This window comes from Pipra filicauda, unplaced genomic scaffold (genome assembly GCF_003945595.2).
Source record: "Pipra filicauda isolate LSUMZ 115617 unplaced genomic scaffold, ASM394559v2 scaffold1_size10287979_pilon, whole genome shotgun sequence".
Classification (NCBI taxonomy): domain Eukaryota; kingdom Metazoa; phylum Chordata; class Aves; order Passeriformes; family Pipridae; genus Pipra; species Pipra filicauda.
The window spans coordinates 5,407,600-5,434,141 of NW_024104310.1; the positions used below are offsets into that span (position 1 = coordinate 5,407,600).

At 38.5% G+C, this 26,542-nt stretch overlaps 1 protein-coding gene across 2 annotated transcripts in view; it reads right to left on the minus strand.

Annotated features, from left to right (window-relative positions):
- MINDY4 (MINDY lysine 48 deubiquitinase 4) overlaps nucleotides 1-26,542 on the minus strand; it is a 70,306-nt gene that overhangs the window by 17,377 nt on the left and 26,387 nt on the right. The window contains exons 10-15 of one of the 2 annotated variants that reach the window (XM_027733450.2): nucleotides 24,782-24,883; nucleotides 23,747-23,810; nucleotides 22,642-22,707; nucleotides 22,314-22,381; nucleotides 6,451-6,514; nucleotides 3,970-4,131 (exon numbers count right to left, since the gene is read on the minus strand). In XM_027733450.2, coding sequence (XP_027589251.1) covers nucleotides 3,970-4,131; nucleotides 6,451-6,514; nucleotides 22,314-22,381; nucleotides 22,642-22,707; nucleotides 23,747-23,810; nucleotides 24,782-24,883 — 526 coding nt within the window. The remainder of the gene's footprint in view (nucleotides 1-3,969; nucleotides 4,132-6,450; nucleotides 6,515-22,313; nucleotides 22,382-22,641; nucleotides 22,708-23,746; nucleotides 23,811-24,781; nucleotides 24,884-26,542) is intronic. The other variant, XM_027733452.2, reaches the window with a different exon arrangement.

Sequence of the window (26,542 nt, forward strand, 5' to 3'; positions counted from 1 at the left end):
AAAGAAAGAGGGAAAATGAGCATAACTGCTTTGTCAGTGTCCTCTCTTCATTTTCAATAAAGCAAAAACTAAAAAGCAACAGTCTCCCAAAATGCTGACAGCTCAGGGAGTGCCTGGGACACTGTCAGGAATCAGAGCGGGGATAGTTTGGGAGGTCAGGTGGCAAGAGGTTTAACTACTACAGCAGGACAGGTTAAAGCAGGAGAAAATCAGTGAAAACAAAGAATCAGAGTGAAGGTTCAAAAGAGACAATTAGCCTTGAGTATTTCCATTACTTCACATATACCAGCACTTAACTAAAGTGGTTTCAAAACACTTTTCAGAAGGATGAACAAATTCATCAGCCAATACCATACTGCCTTTAGAATGAGGGATTCAAACCTGTGCTCATCCCAGTTCAGCCACGAGCTTACTGGGGGACTTACTGGGATAAGCACTTTGACTTTTATTCATCTGTTACCCCCATCTGTAAAATGGTAATGACACTTGGCACTCCTGGAAAACACAGATCTTTCAATAGGAAATGACACATAAATGCTATATATTATTGTTATTATTATCATTATTAATATTAATGAGCACAGTGGTATTTATTGATGGGTTATTAACATTATTGAAATGAGTATGTTATTAATAATAATGATGTCTTTTACAATAATAATATAAATTATAATTATATTACAATAATTTATTATATATATTATTATGTCATATATATTATATATAATATATAATTATAATATATTATTATAATTATATTATAATAATATAATAATAATAATAGTGGTGTCTTTTAAATTTATCACCTGTGAATGCAGATTATTTTTCCCTTTGTCACAGTAAGTCTCTTAAATGACCTGCCAAAAAGATGAGGAGCATCTGTTTCCATCCGTTTCTACTTTTAACATCAGGAGAGATTTTGAAAAAAAGAACTTCATCATTCCAAGTCTTTCCACTTGCAATTTTAACGTGGCATTTAGGCCAAAGGCTCTGACCCAAATGCAGGGACTTTCTCACCCAGGACTGCTATAATTGGCCCTGCCCACTCCTGTTCCTCATCCCCTTCTCTGAGGTCTTGTCCCTGCTGAGAAACCACTCAGCTTCCCTGAGACTTCACTGAACTGCTGTGTCCTGCAGCTCAGCAAAAAGGGGAAACCTCCACCAATTTTCTGCAGACTGACCAGTTTTTGGAAATGTTTCTGTTGCTTTAAGAGCTCTAAATAAATCCCAGAAAACCTAAAATCTCAATTTACGCTTCTAAGTCAAATGTGTGAGATCACATGGAATTAATATTGCTTAAATATGGGCTTAGCACAAAGAAAAAAAAAATTCAAAAATGTGTAACTTGGCTACTGAAAAGTAACAGAATTGGGCTTTTAGCTTTTTTGCATTAAAATAGGGAATCTCACTACGGAACTAAACGTTTGCACATGAAATGGATGGAATGGATCCATCTGTCATTGGGAAACAATTTGCAACAAGTAATTACATTGCAAAAAGCTCTTCTGAGTGTGGTGATATTTCAGGGCTGAGAGTGATGATCAGACATTAACAGTTCCAGACAAATTACACGGAGCACACATTTTTCTAATCAGCAGAGATAACACATTCGGCATGATCCACTGGAAGAGATTAATGGATTGGGAACACAGTGGGATTCTCCAGGAGAAAAAGGAAGGGATCATTTTGTTTTCATTTGCTACTGTTGAAGTTTGACAGGAGGACTAATTCAGTTCACATGCCCTCATGGTATTTTCAACTCAGAAGCCATGCCAAGGGAATTGTGGATTATATACAAATACTCCACGTATTAGACAAGGGAGATAAAATGGTATAGAAATCTTTCTCCACGTGGATTTTCAGCATCCAGCCTGGAATATCTTGAATATCTCTTCCTAAATGTGTTGGCAAGTTGGAACAAGTCTAGAGCAGAGTAGTAAAAACAAGCTTTGGACAGGATGTACTGATGAAAAAGGGAGGAACTGTTACATCAGCTGCAAATGTCCAGCGGATGGGGAGGAATTGTTTAGGGGGCAGGTTGGATTAGAAGTAAAATTATAATCAGAGGAAACTAAGTGAATGAAGAGTCAGATTTAATATTAGTGTATCCAAACACAAGCTGTGTAGTAGATATTAAAATCTCCAAATTCACAAGTACCTACAAACCTGTGTTTGTACTTATATTTTAAAGTAGAGATGTATGAGAAGAAAGGTAAAATCACGGTTAGATGCCCGAAAATCAGCTAAAAAATGGCCATCTGAACAAAGAGACAGGAACTTCAGGGACACAGATTTTGAAAAGAAACCCTGCTATATGACAGGACATAAAAATATCCGGAATTATCCCCTGGGAGATTGGCTGGATGTGACCTAAAGGGAGTTTCCCAACTCCGATGTCTATGATTCACCATACAGCACGCTCAGGATTTTCTTGCTACTGGAAACAAAAAATAAAACCAACCAAAAATGACAGTCCTTTTCCATGACTGGTGTCAGTTCCCAGCCTCACAGCCACACTGTAATTGGATGCTGAATCCACTTACTGAGAGGAAGAAAAGAGTCAGTTTGAAAATTCTATTCTCAGTTCCACTCCTCCAAATTACCAGTGACATTTATTTTTCCTAAATTGCTCTAAATATTGCAACAGAAAGCAGAATCTGGCCCTTGATGCTGAAGCCACAGTGGAGACACCTCGTTTTGAGGCCAAAGTCCACCAGAATGTGACTTTTGTTCTAGTCCTGAGCAGACACTGCATCTGAACTGAAATGCAGAGAACTCCCAGATGTTCTTAATAAGAACCAAGACAATTTGCAGCAGCTGCCCAGCTAGTGTAGACTCTAAAAAAAAAGGAAACTACGTCTACTGGAGTTTCTGTAACTGATTAAGAGCCACTGGCATGGAAAAACAGATCCTTGCTCATGATTCCAGCTCCCAGGCAAGAGCACAGTAGTAGAAACAGAACCCCTCTACCATATAATTTGCAGAATAAGTGGAAAATGGTGTCTGATTCCCTGGGTAACTTACTTTATTTTTAGAGGGCAGGTGGGAAAGAAATAGCTCTTACCTGCACTGACCTCACTTACCATTTTGCTACTCCCAAGTCATTTTCCTCCCAATAGAGCGGAAAAAATGCTACAGTGATGCAGAACCATTTTTTGAGGTTTTAAATGTTACATTGTTTATAGAAAAGAAAAAGAAGCGTGAACTAGACACAGAAGCTTACTTATTTTTAGCCCACTCTGTTCTGAATTCATCTGATTTGGATACACTGATATAATTTCTTGACTGAATTCAAGCCTTTTATAATATTATGAACAATGTAAATTATTGTGTTAATTAAAAACAACAAAAATTATTATTTGTAAGTAGTAGGAAAATGTAGCTGGGAAAAGGTTAAAACCAGGCTTTCTTTTCAGTCATACATTTATACTGTATCAGTACAAACAATTTCTTTGGCAATCGCTTTCAAATTTTTATAGAGGTGCTGACTGCAAATCCAGATGGGACTGCTACATGTATCCTATCTGGCATCCAACACAGGCAAGAGAATTTCAAATAATATTCTTGAATCAAACACAAGACTGTCTAAGATAGAACATGTCTTTAGGAAAGATGTCCATCTCCCCAGCACTGTAGGTGGAAAACCAGTGAAATCCTTACAGAAGTTTGCCCAGAGGTAAACTAATAGCTGTCACTTCTTTGAAATTTTTAATCTATCTTTTAATTCTCATGACGAATACAATTAAAATACTACTTTCCAAAGCATGTTAAAGGGAACAATCCCACTGCACTAACACCCATTTTAATTTCTATAATTTTTTTTTTACTGCTCACACAACACCACCACCTCTCCAGCACAGAGCAGAGCAACCGAACCAAGCCCATCATTGCCTTGCTGCTTTACTCACCCCAAGCTAATTTTAAATGCAATTGTTTTCTTTTTTGCTTAAAGCCAGGGAAAGGAAATACCTGACAGACATCATAGTGCTCGAAGAGAGACAGCAAACCGATGTCACTGCGGCTGGTGATGCCTTTCAAGATTGTGATATTCCCATTCCCAGAGTCCAGCTCTATCACGTTGTTGAAAACATTGGACACAGCTTTGCCAGTCAAAAGCAGGTTCACCAATTCCTGTTCGTGACGTGTTTAAAACCAAACCAAAACAAAAAACAAACAGTACTTAAACATCAGCACAAGATTCATTCAGGATTGATAAAAGTTACACGTGTACCAGAGCCTTAATTTATATCATGGCCTTTAATTTTAGGGTTAGGATTAGGATCGCTTATGAAAAATTCTCCAGATACTTTGGGCAAAGTCTACCCCTAAAACAAAATGAGGAAATCTTAGTGGAGTTTCCAATATTCATCTTTCCAGAGGCGAACTGCTCATAACCAATTCAGTCTTACATCCAACTCTCAACCTTCTCATATTAGGGTTGTTTTGTTTGAATTAAAATATAGTGGTGTCCCTTTTTCTCTACAATGGAACTACAGCATGAATGAGATATATCCAAAGCCTGTCCAGTACTATCTGATATTTCTGTATGTGCTCAGTGATGTATTTTGAACAAGATTTGTTACATTATTTTTCTTCCTTGTTGATTATTTCTGGATGAACTCAAGCCTCATTCAGTAAGATATTCACCTATATGGACCCATATCACTAATATTCTCATATTTACCATAGGGGATTGTAGATTATTTCCTCTCCAACTGAAGTAGGGGTTTGTCAGAGGATAAATACATGTGACAGGGTGGGGGATGTGCACGTGCACATGCAAGTGTCCATAAAGTTCAAGGAATGGAGACATGGGACACATTTCTTAGTGTAACATCCCACAAGGGCCAGCTGGGATGTAACCAGAGCTAAGAGTAGACTGTGCAGCAGCAAGGAACCACCTGTGAATAAATACCATATGGCAAGAAACAGGAGGGGAAACAACAAGAATAAAGCTTCCTGAAGAAACAGTCCGAATTACCCTGCCCAAAGACATGAACAACTCTGTTGTAGCCAGTTTGGAACTGGTTTCAAAACTACTGCACACAATTACAGTTCTGTGTTTCTCCTGAAGGACTCCCCAGAGTTTATGGGTTCTTACTGATGTTTTTAGCAGTTCTAATCCACCAGTGATGTTCCATCACCTTCTTGAGGAATCACTGAGTAACCACAGTGAAAAAGTCTTCTAAGCAACAGTACAGGAGGACATGAAGCCTGCCTTTGGCAACCAAAGTGGCAGCAGAATCATAGAATCAAAAAGTTTGGAAAAGACCTCTAAGATCATCAAGCCCAGCTGTCAAGCCAGCACCACCATGGTCAGCACTAAACCACCTCCCAAGTGCCACATCCATAAGTTTTTTGAACACTTCCAGGGATGGTGACTCCACCACTTCCCTGGGCAGCTGTGCACCATATTCACACCACACCATTGCCCAGCTCCCAGCTTTGGGGGAATCTCTGTCACAGAATTCTGTGATTTACGTGTCCAAGGCAAAGTGTTTCCAACTGGGTGGGTGCCTCTGGAGGACTCGAGCCAGTGGGAGACGTTTGCTACAGGACATGAGTTGGAATTAAGCTACATACAGTTTAGGTCCTACGTGTCAGCTAGCAATTCAGGCTGGTGATTTTCAAGCACCATGTGGCTTTTAGACACATCTGTAACAAGTCAGGGACTCCAGCTTGAATTATCAGTTATCTTCCATCAGCAGCAGCTCAGTTAGTACAGCAGTGACCACTTACAGAGAAGTTGTAGGATCAGACAAGACCCTCTCTGAAAGGACAGGGAGGGAACACAGTGGTATCTCAGCACTAAAATCAAATAAGGAGTTCAAAAGAGGCAGATGAAAAGAGTATAAGGACATGCACATACAGGTACAGACACACACGGACCAGAAAACCAGGCTGGAAATCATAAGCTCTGAAAGCAAAGACAACAATTTGCCAAAACAAAAGGTAAAAGAATAAAGGATGAAGGTGCTGGACATTATGGAGATGAAATAAAAAAAACTAAGGAAATTTGTGGAGACCTTAGAGTAGCCTTCCAGTACCTAAAGGGGCTCTAAGAGAGCTGGAGAGGGACTTTTCACAAGGGCATGGAGTGACAGGGCAAGGGGGAATGGCCTTAAGCTGAAGTACTGTAGGTTCAAATGATATTAAGAAGAAGTTCTTTACTGTGAGAGTGGGGAGGCCCTGGCACAGGTTGCCCAGAGAAGCTGTGGCTGCCCCATCCCTGGAAGTGTTCAGGGCCAGGCTGGACGGGGCTTGGAGCAACCTGGTTTCGTGGAAGATGTCCCTGCCCGTGGCAGCGGGGGTTGGAATGAAACGATCCTTAAGGTCCCTTCCAATCCAAACCATTCTGTAATTCTATGATTCTACAACTTAAAGTAAGGAATGCCATCTCTTCCCAGAGGTCAGCTCCTGTGACATGCCAGGATCCCACCCCGAGCCCACCTGAGTGCAGTAGCCGTGGCTGCCGATGAGGCGGTTCGTGAGCACATCGAAGTCGTTGCGCACCCTGGAAAGGAGGGGGAAACGTAATTAAATCAGGAGTGGGGAACACTGTTAAACTGAAATACAATTGTTTCTTTCCATTAGACTTAACATCTCCACATCCTAGGGAAAAGCTAAACCAAACTGCTTCCCAATCATAAATACAGCTCTGTGTTTTTGAATCCTTTCAAGGTGATTTTTCGCAGGGAAAAAGAAAAAAAGTGAGTATATCAATAAAACCCGAGGTGAGCAAAAGTTGATAGAGCTAGATTTGGAAGAAATAGCTGTAGAGAAGAAGTCATTGTCACCACTAGTTAGAACATCAGAAATTAGAATTACTGCACTACTTGCCTGACAGAATCACAGAGTGGTTGAGGTTGGAAGGGACCTCTGGAGGTCACCTTGTCCACCCCATCTCTGACCACCCAGAGCCAGTTGCCCAGGACCATATCTAGATGGTTCCTGGATATCTCAAAGGAGGTGGACTCCACAACATACACCTGGGGAAGGGAATGGAAAAAAGAAGAGAAGAGAAGAGAAGAGAAGAGAAGAGAAGAGAAGAGAAGAGAAGAGAAGAGAAGAGAAGAGAAGAGAAGAGAAGAGAAGAGAAGAGAAGAGAAGAGAAGAAGAGAAGAGAAGAGAAGAGAAGAGAAGAGAAGAGAAGAGAAGAGAAGAGAAGAGAAGAGAAGAGAAGAGAAGAGAAGAGAAGAGAAGAGAAGAGAAGAGAAGAGAAGAGAAGAGAAGAGAAGAGAAGAGAAGAGAAGAAGAAGAGAGAGAAGAAAGAGAAAGAGAAAAAGAGAAAAGAGAATAAGAAGAGAAGAGAAGAGAATAGAAGATAATAGCCGTTCCATATACTAGCAGAGCAATTTACCAGAAAAAGAAAATAAAAGAAAAGCCAAGCAAAGAAAAGAAAAGAAAATAAAAGAAAAGAAAAAGAAAAAGAAAAAAGAAAAAAGAAAAGAAAAGAAAAGAAAAGACAAGAAAAGAAAAGACAAGAAAAGAAAAGAAAATAAAAGAAAAGAAAATAAAAGAAACGAAAACCAAAGAAAAGAAAAGAAAAGAAAAGAAAAGAAAAGAAAAGAAAAGAAAAGAGGACTCTATGTGTAAACATTTATAATGGTGCTGTGTGGTCCCTTCTGTTTTGTGAAATCAAAGAGAAGTTCCATGAAACTGCATTATTGATAATTATAGAGTGATGTCTCTTCAAAGTTCCCTCTCTCATAACTCTTGGAATTATTGAATTAGTGATTGGTTGATGGCCTGAAAAATAAAGGTCGTAACTGTGATAATTTTTAGCCTGCAGATATAATGTAATTGCAAACATTATTTTATACATGAATAAATGTTTAATCTAGGTTTGAGAAAGCACAATGTACTATATCCTGGGAGAGCTACAGCAATAAACTCCACAGATTAATTCTACAGGTCATAAAAAGCTATTTCCCTTCAGTATAAAATATGTTGATCTCAATTGTTTTGGCTCCATCTTTATGCTGGTATTGCTCCAGAGGTAGAGAGAATGCCTGAATGATCATCAATTAAAACTTCATTATTCTACATCATCTGGGCTTTTCACTGTCATTTGACTTGAAAAATCTTCTATGCACAGAAATATTCATGTTTCTTGAAAATTGGCACAATAATTCTTTTTAAAAAAGGAAATATTTTGTTTGTGACAAAGCAAGAGCTGACTTGATGTGGTGAGGGCAAAGGTAGCTAGACACTTCCCTTTAACATTGCTATACGTGCTCCACTAAAAAATCTGTTTCTTAAGTAAAAAGCTGGGACATTCCATGTCTTCATCCCAAATTTTAGATAATTACTTTCTCATAGGGTTCCTTTGAATGCCAAAATCAGAATGCAAAATACAATTTCTACCATTCACAGCCCTAATGATACTTAAAAATCATTTGAAAGAAGTCGTAGCCATTGAATCACAATTCCCTTTTAAAAAAATCATTTTGCCCATTTATTAAAAAATTATCTCTTTTAAAAAATATATTTCACCCCTTTATGAAAAATGTCTTTTAGCCCTTTTTAAAACCTTACTTTAAAGATAATTTACAAGTTAGTGTCAGTCACAATAAAGTGCCACCGACATCTGTTGCCAGCATGAAATCAAAGGAAAGACCAAGGAAAAGCGTGCCTGTGGTAGGGAAAATTCCCTCATGCACCATTGCAAGGCATGGATGGGATGATAATAATCTTTGGATTTTGGCCATTTCTTAGTTTTAGAAACAGTTTCATCTTGCAAACACCGTGACATGAGCAGACTATACAATATGCGTCAGTCGGGGACGGTGGGACGTACGGCACGGACAATGGCAGGAAGTTCTAATTCCATCTGTAGGTACAAACAATATGGGGGTTTAGAGGTGGATCTCGGATTTTCAAGGAGAAGAACATCTGCCTTTCCAATCAGCCCTGCTAATGAGGAAACAAAGGTCAGGCATTAAAGCCACGAGGTTTACACCTCCTCCGAACGGGTTTGACGTCGTTGTTCCTACCTGCCAAAGGCTCACCAGCTTCTCTGCAGGTGTATTTACTGGGTTTTAGGTGCAACTGCACCTCAGGCATTTTAAAAATATCAGATAATGATAACTGTGTGGGGTTTTTTTCTGCTGGGCTGTGGAGACATTCGTTGGTGATAAGCAAACATGAAGTATTTGGTCATGCTGGTGTCCTGGTTATCAGACGTCAAAACAGATGTAAGGAATAATCATCATTATCAATACTATGTTGTCCCAGCATGGAGTTTTCCATTTATAATTTTTAAATGACTTTAAGACAGAAAAAAACCTCTAACTTTAAGCCAGGAGTCCTGTAAGTATCCCAGTCATCACCAGACTAAGTGAAGTCTTGACTCTGTGAATCCCTTCTTAATTCGGAACCCAACACTCCGTGTGCTGCTGTGACAGAACCACAGGTCAGGAAAGAGGCACTAAAAATTAACATAATGGTAATTAACATTAAAAGTCTTAATGGTAAATATTTCTTTCTTTTTCTATATTATCAGCATTTTCCAGTGTTGTGACAGCACATAGTTCTGGCTGGAGAGTGAGGTAAAGGTCTGTTGCCTACTGGTGCAGAATGGTGGTAATTACCTGGTCATACTGTAAAGCCTGTGGAAAAAAACCCTCCTAAATCAGAGGCAAGCCCCTGATTTTGAAAATCTCCTGGCCAAATACTTGAAATTACACATCTTTAAAATATGCTTAAGCACAGCCTTCAGCAGAAATAATTCCCTGAGCTGACACAAATAAAAAGTTGCTAAATTTCAGATCACTCAGTGAGATCTCTCGGGTTGATTTTTATTTGTAGTTGTACTGTGTGTGCTGTGGTTTACATCTCTGTGAAACCACAGAGTACAGTTTCATTTTGTACTGTTCTTTTTTAAAATATTTTTATTTAAAACTTCTTTTTTTCCCCCCAAAAAAGGGTGATTTTGAGCCTTTATCCCAAGGCTTAACTGTCCTTTCATTCCTCATGCAAGCAAACATTTTTTTTTCTCACATTAGAATCACACAAAACAAAAATCATTATGTGGCAAAACCAAAAGATATGTAAGGTGGCTTCAGACAAAAAACTTACTTTATAGCAACCGGAGAAATCTCATAATGATTGAAACCAACAAAATACACCTGCTGTGAATGATACTTTTTTTTTCATGTTTTCTAATGCTGTTGGGTTTAGGGCAGGAATGCCTTTCCAAAAAATATCATTTTATATTCTGAATCTATTTGCTCTTCATTCTCCTGTTGGTGACTGTGTGTTCATCTTCAGCCTTGTTGGAACTGTCGGTTTCAAGTTATAAATAATGTGTTTATTAAGGATGTAAACACTGGAGGTGGACAGATGTTCTGAGCCAAACCTCTGAATTGACTTCAAGAGAGTTATTGGAAAACTGACTTGTGTTTTCAATCCATTCTGGGATATACAAATAATTAGAAAATATTCCAAGAGTTTAAGACAGACAGACAAAAATAGCATTAGATAGAAGAAACTGTAATGTCATTACAAACCTCAGCACTGATGGTGCACTGATAAAATAAATTACAGTGATCTGCATGGACTCAATAAAGTTTTAAAAGTGCATAAATAAAAATCCAAAATATATATATTTTGAGCACTGGATGCTCAAATATAACATGATCTGTAATCAGATGAACTTTTTCTTAGTAAAAACTAAGTTAAATAAGTAAGACATTATTAAAATGCTTCATACACCTTTATCTCAATTTACTTCCAGGAAAGTTCATGCAGAGTCTTAAATGGAGAACTCCATGCTGGGACAAAGTGGTATTAATACAGAGTATTAAATATAAATACTGAGTATTAATATTAAATTTAAGTTAAATAAGTCCATATTAAATATAAAAGTCACATACAAACATTAACACTGGAATAATTCCAGACTACCAGAACATGAGTTAGTTTATATTAGTTATTTACCACAGATATTGTTTGGACTGTACAGCAGAACAAAATAAAATAATATAAAGGAAAAAATAGTGCACTCAAGTAAGTGCTGGTTGTTTTATGGTCCTTAACTCTGTGGCAAAGCTGCCACAGAAAATTGGTGATCTCACTTTGTTCATGGCAACAGACAGTTCCATTAACAAACACACAATTACAAGTCTGCTCTTAAAATAGATTTGGGGTTGGCAGAGAGAGAAAGCTTGTCTTCAGGCATAAGGATTTCAAATAATTACAATGGGGATGTGGAAAATGACAAGATGGGTGACTGCCTTATTGTGTAAATGTTCCAGAATATTTATTTTTTTTATATACTGGCACATGGCAAAGGTTTCAAATGAATGTTCAAAGAGGGAGGGAAGAGCCCCTCTTAAAAAAAAAAATGTTTGGGATTCAGAGCAATGAAAGCAAGAAAGTGGCTTCAAGTTTTATTTATCACTTTATCACACACCTGCTATTTTCACAAAGTTTTTAAAATGTACATGTACTGTGGTATTCATTCACATTAACTCATCAGCTCTGCTATTCCAGGGTGCTGACATTTATATTTACATCTCACAGGGGTAGATCTGATGGGAAAAGCGATTAATCTATTGGCACATTCGACCCAGTATTTTAGTTTTTAAAATAAATTATCTTTCTTACGGAATGCAATGTCTTCCTGAGCACAACAGATCAAGCAAAGATACTAAACCTGTATCTGTGTGACCACACTGACCCTGGGTTCAGCAAACAGTTGAAGAGTTTTTAGTATGAGACTACACTAGCTGAAATTTGGTCAAAATCTATTTGTTACTGCTCTATTTTTTAGTAGAATCACACTTATTCTTTCCCACCTTTGGAGTCTTTTAATAAATATACTTTATTCCCCTAAAATCAAAATGAAAATGCTTTGATCTGCTGCAGGAAAGGAAAGGGAAAAAACAAGATTGGAAAGCTAATCAAGCACTTAGGGACGGGCATCGTATCATTAATTTTTATATCTAAAGATGGACACATAAACAGGTAATCACTCTGGACTTCATTTGGACATGGAGAGAAACTGGTACATCCTGAGGGCAATTTAGGTGACCTGGCTTAGATAATTTGCAGAGCAGAAGAAGAAACTACTGGAAAATGCCTTTTCTCCAGCCCATGAACAGCCAGTAAAGAGAGCCTGCCATGACCTGGACACGGCCATGAAATTCCTAAATACCAAGGGCCTGGATGGATAAATCACACTCACAAATACTCTGGCACTGCAGAAAGGCTGAGTGTATTTTTATTTAGATTAAAAGCTGAGAAATGGGAAATAAGGTTGACATAGAAATAATAACACCTTGTAGCGAGTCTTCGAAAAAAGACTCCTCAATCAGACAAGTTAATTGAAAGTAAAGCATGAAGACTTGATTTCATACAGCCAATTTGTTATAGGTTTTAGCTGAGCAGAATTTGAGCATTAGATATAGCAGACATAGAAAAAGATATAGCAGAATCAGAGGAAGTTGTGATAGTTAGAAGAAACCACGGTTAAGACATGGAGCAGCTTTTCCATGGGAAGAGACTACAGAGACAAGGATCATTTCACTACAAAAGGACCCAACTGATGGACTGCAACAGATGTTCACAAACCCCTGGCTGGTGAGGAGATGATTAAGGAACATTTACTCACTACTTTTCATTACATTCTTCCCAGAACAATCCTCTGTTTATATGACCCGTGGTGTGCACTACAGCCACAATCCATCCTGGGATAAAGCAGAGTTGTAGAGAGGGAAGGAAGGAAGGAAGGAAGATGATGATCCCTGCATCTGGCAGGTAAAAATCCAGCCATCCCAGTTACCCTCTTTCATAGGAAACCACATTTCTTAGTTGCTTTCTTGGTTTTCCATATTTTCCTCAGTGGTAGCTTAGGAACCTGAAATCTACTCACACTTTTTTCCCAGTTTATTGACTCACAGGCTGTTTACTGATACATTTGTATTCTGTACTAAAATTGATCTTTAAACAACTCTTCCTGATCCTTCTTGTTCACTTACAATTGCCACCTTCCCATTTTTTAGAAAATAGTTATGTCCCACGTCAGAACGTGGGTTTTTAGGCTAGAAAAACATAAAAACTTTCTTCTTTTATAATCCTTTGGTAAGACAGATTTCTCATTCCTCTGGTCTATGCTTTTCCTACACTTCTCCCAGTTTTAATGGGTGAACTTGACCTGGTATTTCACTGAGGGCACATCAGTGCATTGCACAACCTATTAATATTTCTTCACCTCCAAAAAGTATTTATGCTGAGACACCCTAAGAGTAGATCCAAGGCTATTTTATGATGCTGGCTCAAAGTCACTGTATGCCCTGCTATTCAACTCCCCATCCTGCCATTTACAAATTCTAAACCCCCACAGACAGTAGTGAGCAGTCTGTGTTTACAAGACCTTGTAGCTTCTGCAGTGAAAATAAATTCTTTTTTATTGCCCTCATCATGAAACGGAGCCAACTCTTTTTTTGCAGCACGATTTGTTCTCTGTATTGACAGGGCCTTTCAGCTTTTCAGTCATCAGTACATTTCATTAGCACACCACTCCCTTTTTCCAATGTTTATTGTAGGGAATAAAAACTGTCTAATCCCAGACTGATCAGTGACAAATTCCATCAGTAATGTTCCTCATGCTGATAATTCTTTTGTGAGTTCCTTTCCTTTATCACCTCTGTAATTCTACAAAGATCTCTTATTTTCACATTACCAAATGACTTCTCACTTGGCATAATGTCAAATACAAAAAAACTCTTATTAGGTCTCTATCAACTAATTTTATTCAATTTTTTTTTTCAATTTGGTGCTATAACTGCAAGCCAATTTACTGTATATTTAGATGCAAGGTAACTGTAGGTTTCAATGAGGCAAGTGTATGGTAAGGTATGACAAAGCAGGTAAGCTTTTAGAATAAAGTCCACCCACAGAGTCTGAAAAAGCAAGAGAGAGCTCTGGAAGTCTTGTAAAAGTTTAGGAATGAGATACAGGTATAAAGATACCTGTTTTATTTTTTAACTTTATGTTGTGCAGCCATCACTTTTTCAGGTTCAATTCTACCTCCCACAAAATTAATCCATTTACAATGCATAAATTCCATCCTGACTGCTGTTCTCCTTACTGAAAAGTAGAATATTAGTTTAGATTTAGAGCATTCTCAGCATTACTCCTCATATCAGCCACATCCACTCTACACAGAAACTTCCCATCTTTTCCTGATAGCTCTGTATTAATATGATAAGGGAATTGCTTGTTGTTTCAATTCTGTGACTCGGGGTCTGGTCTGACCTCATCTGAACCACATCACTTCTGTGTTTTCCAACACCACTAGTGACAGAGAGAGTTGTTGTTCACACTTTTTTTCATTCCTTTGCCCTTTTTCCTTAGAAATTAGAAAATTCTCCAGAGAAGGAGCCAATAATCTTCCTTCTCTTCAGGTGTGTTCCTCAGCTTTAGGAGTTACCCTGCTCTGTTCTACAAGGAACTGGATGTGTCAGGGGAGCAATCTGGATTTTTTTCCCATGCTGCCACAAGCAACCTTTCTGTTCCATATCCACACCCAATATATAGTCCACTTCTCTGCTCTGTGGACCCATGCTGGTGAAAGGCTTCCTGAATTTCCTTAACAGGGAGACAGGAGTCACATGTCCCAATTACTGGTGTCAATTCCAGGTTCCACCTCCTCCCCTTTTTTTTTTTTTTTGCATTTTCCACCATACCAGTCCCTTACTTACAAGATATCAAACAGAATCAGTATAAAAACCTCTTTGTCCTCTCGATTCTTCCTTTTTTTCTCAGTTTTGTTTAATTTTTTTCATTTCCTCTACCACTAAATTCTGCTCCTTGTTCTCCAGTCTTGCAAATTTCCTCAACCCTAATTCAACTCTTCCTCTCCTTTGCCTTAGTGGTCACTTTTCCACCTGGGTCACATTCTTTATCTACCATGCTAAATAGCTTCCTTATCTTCAGACCTTATTTGGCAGACACCTGCTATTTCTGCTTTGTCAGACCCTCCTCTCCTTTCCTGTATCTCGTCTCCAAAACCCCATTCTCTCATCACCTTTAGCTTTATGGTTTTGTCCCTGGGTCCCCTCTTTCTCAAGTGTTAGAAGGTGACATTTCACACATCAATACATTCCACTGCATATCCACTTTTGAAAGAATATAAACCTCAGAGCTTCAAATCTTGGTCTCACATCCTCCTACAAATATTGCTAAGGCTGAATTATGCCTGTATTCTTGCCTTTCTCTGAAGGAAAAACATTAAATTATTTCAAGCAAAATCCCTTCTTTATTACCTCTTAGCAGCTGTTCTGCATCTATGAACTTATTAATGTTGCAAGCAACTCTTGCCCAATGAGCACTTCAGCTACAAGGCCTTTGTCTAATTCTCACAACAGAAGCTCAAAGACAAGGAAGATCCTGAAAATCCTGAATGACATGCCACCCATAGGGCAGGAGGCACAGAAGTTCACTTACCTCAACAAACAAGGGCTCAATTCTTCCCCACCAAGGACTGGATCCCACACAATCTCTCCTATTTTCTCTCCTCCCCCTGCTTCTGGTAAATTTAACCTCATGCTTCCTTCATGTTGTAAAATCACAAATTGGTCTTGGAGAGAGGTCTGAGATTCTCAAAGATGGATTTTTCAGTGAGGTCAAGCCGCTTGTTTTTTAGCACTGTAACATCACTGACAGCTGTTTCCCCTTGAAAACAGCAGCTTCCCCACTCTTTTTTTCCATCACCAAAAGGCTGAGCTGTAAAACACATGATGACATCTATTTCTATTCCACCACTGTAAACACAGAGTGAAAAGCTGCCCACACACGTTATTTCCCCTCGCTGTTGGTCTCCCAGGCTCTCTCAGTTAGGGGGGGAAACTACTTCTGAAAAAAGTTTTCCCAGAAAACTGGCTCACACATAAAAACACACTTGCACCAAGAACTGGGAATGCCCCGTGTGACTGGATCCTCCATGTGAAGCTGCAATTCCTTTTACCATTGGCCAAGCCAGATGGCCATTTCACAGAAAAGCCTTTCTTCACCAGCCAAACAGCATGAGGAGAGTGGGTGCATTTCAGGGGAACTCCAAAATTAGAGATTGGACTCCAATTAGATATTGGCTCTGGGACAGGAAAAGGTGTCACTTGAGGAAAGTGGATTGAGGGTGGAGCAACCTTTGTTCCACCCACAGTTCATGAGCCAGCAGAGCATCGCTTTCCTTCTCAATGTCCCACGTGACTGAAAGACATTAAAGGTGAAGTAACACCTCAGAATTGGGGTTAATTCACAGTAGATGATACAGAAAATGATACAGAAAGGATATAGAAAAGGATACCCCCCAAAATGGCTTGTTTCAGATTAAAAGAGTGATGATTATCTGTTACACATCTCAAAAGAAAAACTTGCCTTACTGACTAAAGGGAGTTTCCCACAGCTTGGCTTTCAACATGTTCTAAGTGTACTTTTATAAGTTTAACATTGTTGAGATAATTTAAGATAATTTATGGTAATGAAGTGCACAGTTAATTAAGAGCATTTATTTTGTGCTTGCAGCAATGTGGAATAATCCAGTTAAAAATGGGCCAGCAAATAAAACCTGAAAGGCAGGTGACATCAGGGCTAGGGATGCCAAAGTTCTGTAGCCAATGTACAGTTTCTTCTCTGAGGCCTTCAACACAAGAAGGACATGGACCTGCTGGAGGAGGTCCAGAGGAGGCCATGGAGATGCTCCAAGGGCTGGAATATTCCTTGCAATCAGATAAATAATTACAGAAGTAAAACTAAGCTGACAAACAGATATATTTGAGCATCTTACAGGGCAAAATAATGACCAGCTATTAACATGATTTGGTGCTGGTGTGTGTTTATTTCAAGAATGGATTAGCATGACTGATGAAGGAATTTTAACTTCCCCACTTCAGTAAAACAGTACCAGAAGAATGAAGAATAAGTGCTCAAGGGCACAAAACCCCATAGTTTTAACCATATGATTCCCTCTATTAAAAATTGTTAATTAATAGAAGATTTCAGAGAAAGAGATGAATTGGGAATAACTAAGGACACACCTACTTGGTGTGAGAAATCTTAGACTGATAAGGAGTTATATTGTGATTTATCCAATTTAATAAAAACACATTGGCTTTTCAAATAAATAAATAAAAAAATAATAAAAAAAACCAATCAAACAACCAAAAAAACCCAAATATAACCAACTCCAACCAATCAAAATTCCCAAACACCAAACTGGAAACAGCATAAATAATTTTTGAAGCAGGGCTGTACACATTTCTGGAGCAGCAAAGAAGGGCAGTAAGCAGAGCTGTGGGATCACAACAAGGAAAAAGGTGTCGACGTGTGTTTTCCAAGGTTTACAAGCAGCCAACCCTAATGAAGTACACAGCCTCCTCTTGACTTGTAAAATCAGTCTCCTGTTTTTTTATGTTTTCCCACAGATAAAGGCATTGTTTTATTTATTCTCACACAAACACTCCAGAGAAAAAATGGGAAAGACACCCCATGACCAGCGCTGACTGCAGAAGGACACCGTGATCTGCTCTCAGCAAGTGATAAAGTCAACAAAAGGGATGCAAACACTGGCATTTTGATTTGTGAGCAACACAATGAGTCTGTGTTTCAGATCAGGCTCAAATATATTGTCTCCAGGTAGCCTGAAAACCAATACACTGCTTTTCCACACAGGAATTTGACCTGAGGGGTTTTCTCATCCCATGTGTTCTTTGCTACAGCAGGTTCTAGTAATGCAATAAAGTTACTGCACTGATTAGGAAAAATGTGGCAGTGAAAACTGAGGGTGGGACTGGCTGGTAAAGGAGCTAAAATTCAGGAAAACTGATGATCCAACGAATAGATCCAAATGAGCCACATCCCAGTCCAGTGATGGTTTTGCACAGTGAGGAAGGTGCCAAGGACAGCACCCAGCAGGAAAAGCTTGTGCTATGGTTTTACTACATGTTGTAACTTCAGGCTGTGGGCTTCACTCAAGCTGTCATTACTGGGTCTATGTAATCTACTCCTGAGTATCCACAACTTCCCTACACAAAACATGGAATGGGGGCCTGCAGCCCACCTTTAAGCTCATTCTCTCCCACATACATGGAAAAAACATCCTGTAGCTCTTATCAACATGTTTCCAGCACACACTTTGCACGTTCAGAGAGATTAGTCCCCTGAGCGGGTATAATATGACTATTTTTTAATTTTTTCAGTGGTTGTAAAGAAAAAAGAAAAAAAGAAAAGGAGTTTACAATTGTTAGTGACCAGAATTCCTTCCTGTCCCAGGAGCAACAACGCGTTCTCAGCAACTTCCTCAGGAATTCTCACTCCTCTCTTTGGCCATTTGTTATCAGTTGGAGCAGTGATGACCATTAGTGCTGGGAGCATGAAAAACTCATTACCAAAATCTACAAAGCACTGCAAACTCCTGCATTTCCTGGCATGCGTTCCCATTAAATAAAAAATACTCAGATTGTCAGTGATTTAGAACAACTGCCCAACAGACCTGGCTGAAATCTGGAATTTCCATCCACAAGAAACATCCATAACAATGCAAAAATTATGGAGCTGGCCCAAAAAGCAGCAGCAGCAGCAGCAAACATCAAGGCAGGGCACAAAAATGGGGTACATTGAGATAACATCTCCACCAGTGCGTTTAAAGGTACTGAAGCATGTAGGTTCCAGTAATTTGTCTAAATTCATTTGAACCTCCTGATATTTTTGGCCTCCTTATCTCCCAGTACTGAAAGTTACTCGTGCTGTGGAAAAAAGAGTGTCATGGCTTGTTTTAACATCAAAGCCTGAGCATTTCCCTGCCAGCTCCCAAGTTTTTGGACTCTGAGAAATAAGGTATAATCACTCCTTATTCAACCTTATCATGGATGTCTACATTTTTATTACTTCCAAGTTATTCCTCTTCAATGACGAAGAGGAAAGATTTTTTTATCTGTCCACAGTAAAGGGAAACTTTGTTTTTGTCTTCCAGTCTGTTCTAGTTCTGATGTGTCTTTACTGGCCTGGTCTTTACTGGTCTTACAACTCCATGCAAGATAAACTATGAGAAGATCATATATTTAGACAAAGACATTAGCATGTTTTTATTCTGTTCTCATTTCTTATCACCATAACTCCCAACACATCGTTTATTTTTTGTCCATCATAGAAACTATCTGAACTGATGTGTTCAGATAATTAAATTACTAGCAGTGGTGCCAGAATTTCTCTCCTTTTCTAGAACAGCCTATTTAAAGCCCATCACTAGGTAAGTATATTTGAGACTGTTTGCATCATGTATAATGCTCTGCATTATTAAGGCTTAATTTAATCTCCCACTTTATTGTCCTGTCACTATAAAACAGATTTCATTTCACTACTGGATATTTATACTGTAAAAGATCTTTATGAGTAGGTTACTTAGATTTTCTTATTTTATAGGGGAGATAAGTAACCACTTCAGGAGAGGATTTATCTCATTCTAAGTTAGACATTAAAAATAAGTCAAAATACTCATGATCTTTTTCTCTTTTTTTTTTTGAGCATTAGGAAAGCCTGGATGCAAATTTTTCCATAGAAAGTAAATAAATGATAGAATCATCAAATGGTTTGGGTTGGAAGGGACCTTAAGGATCATCCAGTTCAATCCCCTTGCCATGGGCAGAGATACCTTCCACTAGACCAGGTTGCTCCAAGCTCTGTCCAACATGGCCTTGAGCACTTCCAGAGATGGGGAGTCCACAACTTCTCAGAGCAGTAAGACAGACAATTGCCCTCAAAACAGCAAAAATCTAAAAAAATAGGAGTCTTAGCTAATAGTTCTCCACCCAAAAACAAAGACAAGCACTGCCCACAGCAATTCTCCTCTCGGTTCTTGACACTTATTTTTGGACAGGACAACTCTCTTAGAGAAGCTTCTCTCTTTCCACTGATTCCAGAGGGAGCTGGGAGCACTGAGCCTTGGCACAGTTTTTAGAAGGCTATATACACTTAGATGAGATTGTTGGTACTATGAGATCCTTCTGGACTGCTAGAACAGGTTTAAGAAGGTGCTAACAAGTCTCGACCATCCTGAACCACATCACCTCCTGCAGCTGCCACCCCTGAGTTATGTGTCCTGGCCACAGCCACCTCCCACCTGGACAGACATGGGAAGCTTCTGCCCACAGATGTGACTGCTCTGAGGAATTCTATAAGCTCTGTGGTCTCATTAGTCACTACAGTCAAAACTATTCCACCTTCAGTCTTCAACTTGCTGACAAGAAATGCCAATTATTTATTGAAGAGATATTTACCAAGGGACCCCGGAGCTTTGTGGGCACATGGTGAAGAACCCACCCAAACAGAAGCATTTCAACGTGGTTTGAGAAACTAAAATCTCTCAGCCTCTCACCTAAAACTGTCTTTTCCAATAAAATATGCAAACAAAAATCAGGACAACTGAAACTTCCCTTAAGTTTTCTTTTGTAAAAACCCGCTGATTTTTGGTTAAGAAAAAAAAAAAAAACTGGGACAAAACAATCCCAGGGAGATCTATTACTGGCTGAAAATTCCATTATCTAAAACAACTGTTACTTGTCTTCAACTATTCATCCAGAACTATGCCAGTTATGTAAATAATTGCTTACCATGCTTGTAACACTCACTAAATGGTACATATTTCTCGATGGTATCAGGAGTGAGTTGTCTTGATATTTATAATATCCTAAGAGAAGCACTATGACATAGGCATTAAAATAGATTACTGAAAATTACATAAACCAAATTTAGTTTGCACTTCTAAAAAAAATTATGCAAAGGTCAAAAAACTGCATTTTTTGACAGAAAAATCCCTGTTTCTTAAAAACAAAAGATAGGTGCAATATCTTACACAGTAAAAGCCAGAAGAGTAACAGTACTTTAAAATGAAGTTGTGTGAGAAGATCATGAAATGTCTTAAAAATAGAGCTCCCTTTATAAACAATTCAGGAGCAGAACTGTAAAAATATTTAGATACTTCAAAATGCAAATAGGCACCATAAGCAATGTTCATGTTCACTTTAGACACAGCTCCCCCAAACACAAACACAGATGATTGATTGGCCTTGTCATAATCCATCTGTTAAGAACTGACAGATGATGGGGGACAAAGGCTCCTTGCTTATATTATTGAAGAATATTTATCATTTTATGGCAAGTGAAGCAATGCAAACAGTAGCAATTATGAACCTGTGGCTTTTGGTGACCCTACCAAATGCCAAATAGATCATTACTTGCACAAATATCTTTACTAACCTGGACTAACTCAGAAAAACAAGAATAAGTGGCATATGCTATAAAATTTTCACATCATTTGTGTTAAAGTACAAAAGTGGAGTCAAGCCAATGGCTGTAGTGTTACTGTAAGCAAAAGAAAGGGAGAAATTACAATAAAACAAGAACAACAAAAAAACAACCTGCAAATGCTTGCTGGGACCTCAGTAGGTGAGCAGCTGATTGTATATCTCAAATTTGGACTAAGTTGCTATTTCCTTTTCCAGACAATGCAGAGAGTTAAGAAATAAAAGCTTACATAAATCAAACTCACACTGCTCTCAAGTGCAGCTGCTCTTTCTGTGTCACTTCTTATTACAAGCTGTCAGGGAACAGTTTTCCCTTTTGCAGATAACTCTTTGGAGATTCTCACAAAAGTGGATTTTGACAAGATGAAGAAAGCTTTTCTATTCTGACCCACTGAAATTCACAGCATCACAAAAACACCTTTAATCTGTATGGAAGCACAATTAAATGCAACTGTGCTTGAGCAAACCTCAGTGAGTTTTTAAAAGAGGTTATAATGATTTTCCATTAAAGCTCAGCGTATTTATTACACCAATAAACTCAGACCAGATCTGTCGTATTTTATAGCCATCTAAAAATTAGCTCCCTAATCCATTGTACATCAGCTTTTCCTTATCATTATCATTGCTGGAGAGACTGGGGCATCACAAGGAAAATATTCATCCCTACCTAAGACAGATACCTAAAGTATGGGAAAGAAATGTCAACAGTCAAGGTAGGGAGCACAACAGACATGACACCTAATGCTGAGACAGAGTAGTTTATATCAGATATGCTGAACTGATCACAACTTAAACAGCATATATATATATATACACATATGAAAAGAAAATATTTACAAGAAAAAACAAGATTAAGTGAGTAAATCTGCATAACTTCCCCATATGTATCAGAGTAAACACCAAGAGAGATTAAAAACACCAGAGACATAAGTATATTGTGGGTTCTCCCTCACTTTGCACAGTTTGTTTGCTTTGCAGTCTATGAAACAAGGATGCAAAGACACTCACAGATTGATTGATCTTGATAAGATGACAGACACAGTCAGGAGGATGCACCCACAGGGACCAATTTCGAACTGAAAAAGAAAAAAGGCTGGGTTTATTTTGTTTGCTGTGTGTGTTTCTTTTGCTCCAATGCTGAAGAAAAGCAAATGGAACTGAAAGCAGAAGGAACTGCTCTCATTTGAGAACTGAATTCGTTGCTGTGCTTCTTAAAATGCAAAAATCTGTCAAAGTGTTTGAAACACTGTTCAGAAGGCATCATATGAGACTGATAGACACAGAAAGTCTGGCAGATGAACCATAACAGGTTTAAGATCTTCTCTATACACAGTACCTGGTGAATGTTCTGCTGAAGAAACACAATCAAGTCTTCATATTTCGTGGCACTGTGTAGTATCAGCTGGGAAGAAATGTAAGAAGAAAAAAAAAAGTAACTGAAACAATAGCAACTCATTTTTATAAACTCAAAGCTGAAATAAAGTAGCCAAAACTAGAAAGATCTGAACTAAAAAAATGGAATAAATATCCAATAAAATCTATCTCTTACCGTTGTTACTCAGTAAAATATTGCATCTCAACACTTCCTATATTCCGAATTTTTAAATACTGCTTCTTTTTGTGGAACAGACTCTTGGATTCAAATTAAAGCACTGTTTATATAATGAAAGACAATTCCCAGAAAAAACATAGGAATGCTGCAGCTTTAGAAAACATAGGATGGGCAAGTAGCTCAGGAGTTTGTACCTATATGGTGAGGCCCCTATAGCAGGTTTATATCAGAGCACTTACCACAGAGAATACTCCCATGAATATTCTTAATTAACATGAAATTCAGAAGAGCTCACAGATCCAGGCCCTCACTTCAACACTCTTTGCCTATTTTCCCACCTTCAGGTTTTGGCAAATCCATTCCTCCGTTCAGGAGGCCAGTAAAATATTTCCTTAAACCACCAAAGCCTGGCCGATAGCACCACTGCCTGCAAAGCCACCTGAGGGCTTCACGTGGAAACAAGGCATAATTGGAAAAGTTGTTTTGCCATTTGGAGCTTCTGGAGGGGGAAAAAAAAAATGGCAAAGAATTCTGTGTGAGACAAGAAGCAAAGAGTCTCTTCTGATGCTCGTGGCTGTGGTGGTCAACTTGGGAGGACCCAGGTTCATTTTTACTGCACATCATCAGAAGTAGGGGCAGTTTATAAGCTTGAAAAGTAGATGGAACAAAGAAGGACTTCAGAGAGTCCAGCTGTCCACAGACACTGGCACAACCCAGAGCCAGACTACAGGATTTTGCTATTTCCAATTGGTTTTTGGATCGTAACTAACTAATTTGAGATAAAAGGTTTTAACACACTAAGAGAGCAATGGAAATCAGATTCATTGGACTAAAAAAAAAAAAGCTAGAAAGGGGATATATGGAGAATGTGAGTTACACAGAGCCTTACAGTTTCTAAGATTCCATCTGCCTTGTATTTTCCTATGGGAGTGAACTGTTGTCTTCCTGATGGCCTGAGGAGGATATTCAGACAAAGCTCATGTTAAAAGGAAGAAAATGGCATTAAAGAGAAATCAACATGTTATATGAACTGAATGATTACCCATGCACTATTATTTTAATCATTTTTTAAAAATAGACTTCTTAAAGTAAGTTCATATTACATATTAAATTTCTATCAATGAAGAAAATACTTTACCTGTGCTGTGCTCTCTCAGTCTATTTAATATGAATTACAAGTTTCTCCACACAGAAAGAGGATAAATGCAACTTTAAGATGTTAATGACAGTTTCTACTGAAAAATAATATTAGAGCAATGACATTTAAACAAGTAGAAGAAGATATATAAAATGTCATCACAGAGGAAGCAGTTTTAAGAAGTAAAATACGCAAAATATAATTTCAAATGTCTTTGAATTTGCTGCTTCTATTTCAGGTTTAAGAAGGATTTCTGTGTCCCAAAGCCTCTCTGTTATTTTTCAGCTATCTGTGTTTATCTAATAAAAGAAATTACCCAGTCTCACAAAACCTGGCTCACTTATAAAAATATCATGCAGGATCCAATACAGCCAAAGCTGGGGATCTAAAAGTTGGATGTTTTGTGTACTAGCAGCCTAATTGCACAGCATAAACTAAGTAGCTAGTAGGCAAATACAGCAAAGGAAACTTAATTTCAGCGATAACAGAATATCCTGCAATATAGGAGAAAGATGCTGCATCTGGAAATACAATTCTTAGTAAAGATTTTGAATGAATCCTACATTCAATTAAATCCACAGGATCTTTCACAGCAATTTCAAAGAATATTTTCTGTTCTGCCCAAGCTACTGGGAGAGCAGAAATTCCATTTTGGATTTCTCCCTAAGCCATTTTAGATGGCATAAATGCAGCTGACAAAGCCTCCCTGCTGTGAATTACGTACATCTAGAACGGACAGGGGTACAGGAGCACTGCCCAGCAATTAAAAATGCTTCTCCTACTCACAGGGCCACGATGGCTTTTTCGTGGCCCCCCGCTCGCCACAGGATGTCTGCGATGGCCATGGTCAGGCACTTGGTCCTGTAAACTTCTGAGGGCTGGAGACAACTGCAGGCCAGGGGAATAAAAGAGAGAGACAAGTTCCAGAACGTGAGGGCAAACAGATTCACGGCAGGTTTGCAGCCAGCAGAGCAAAAGCACTGTTAGAGGCTATTTAGGTGCTGTAGTGCCTAACAATGAGGCAAGTTGCCTCAGGAAATCATCGTTTAGTTTCTTCATCATCTCAGTTTCTTCTGCTTGTCCAAAAAGAGACAACTTGGATGGCCAAAACCCCTGTGAGTTGAAGAGGAAGATGGTGTTGTTACTGAGGAGACACTCCAGGTATAGAGGTGCAGTTGAATCTGTCCTTTCTCTGAGGATTAAGCATCTGAGATTCCACAAGAGCACTCATTGTGCCCCCCATGTTAAGACTTCTCAGCACCTAAAGAGCTCTCAAGAGGGAGGTGCAATTGAAGTCACCACTGGAATATGGGCTTTCTGAACCATTCTCTGAGGTGAACCAGCTTAAACCTCATTTTAGGCATTTAAGAAGGTACCTTGGATCTTACTGAAGACAATCAGACCCAGTGAATAGAGCCCAACTTCCTCTTTAGACTGCTATAAAACAAACTGGGCACAGTGGGTGGGTCTCTTCTGAAATCAGAAGGAAACCAGATATTTGAAGGAAGTAAATTCACCAAGGTCAAGTGTTAACAGGTGTCTGTTGTATTTTGGGGGGCCTGGATGAGCTCACACTGCTCATAATGATGGTTAGACTGCTGCTGTGGGTACTCAAGCTTGCTGGCCTACGTCTGTATGTTCTATGACAACACCCTTGTCATACAGGTGAAATTAAGAGATGAAATGCACAATCACTACTTCTAGGACATTAATGTTGAATATGGTGTCTGATTTATAACACATGATTAAAATAAGACTATTATTATCATTAAAAGCAATGGACAAAAATCAAGAGAAGGCTAAACAAGGTCTGATCAACAATAGGAACTGATAATGCACAGATCTGTAATCACACCCTGTCAACTAATCTTGTGAATGAAACATGCTCTTTCAGAGTACATATTTATAATTGGTTGGACAAGAAAACAGGTAAATGTACTTCGGGGAACAATACTGTATTGGCAAATAATGAACTAGAGAAACTACTTCAACTTTAAATCTGTCATAAAACTACTTCAATATTCTCTAACAGGATTACTTTATGTTTTAAACCAGAATGTTTATGTTTTAAATATGATTTTTAGTTTCCAAAGGCCTTCATACTTAATTTCTTTTGAAGTTTTTTATTACTTAACTCTTGTCAATAAATCTGCATCGTGTTATTACCCACTACTAAACTTTATGTAAAGTACTGTCTGCAATAAACACTAGGCTTGCATGTTTTTTTTTAGTAAGGTGTGCCCCAAAGTGGTGACCTAAAACATCACAGTAAGTGCCCCAGAATTGCTCAGTGGAGCACCACTGTTCCTGAAATATTTTCACTTAGATGTTTTGCTTGGAACTCACAGAGTGATGTGTAAAACTACGGAATGTTTACAGCAGTCTGTTGATCCCAGATATGTAGGAACATTTTTAAAACACATCCTACAAACTGTGTTTTGTGCAGTCTCCTAAAGCCTCCTGTTATTCCAACTTCCTAGAGGTGAATGGAGAAATAAAGGACCAGGAGGCCTAAAAGTCACATAATGGAAAACTGGCAGGTTCAAG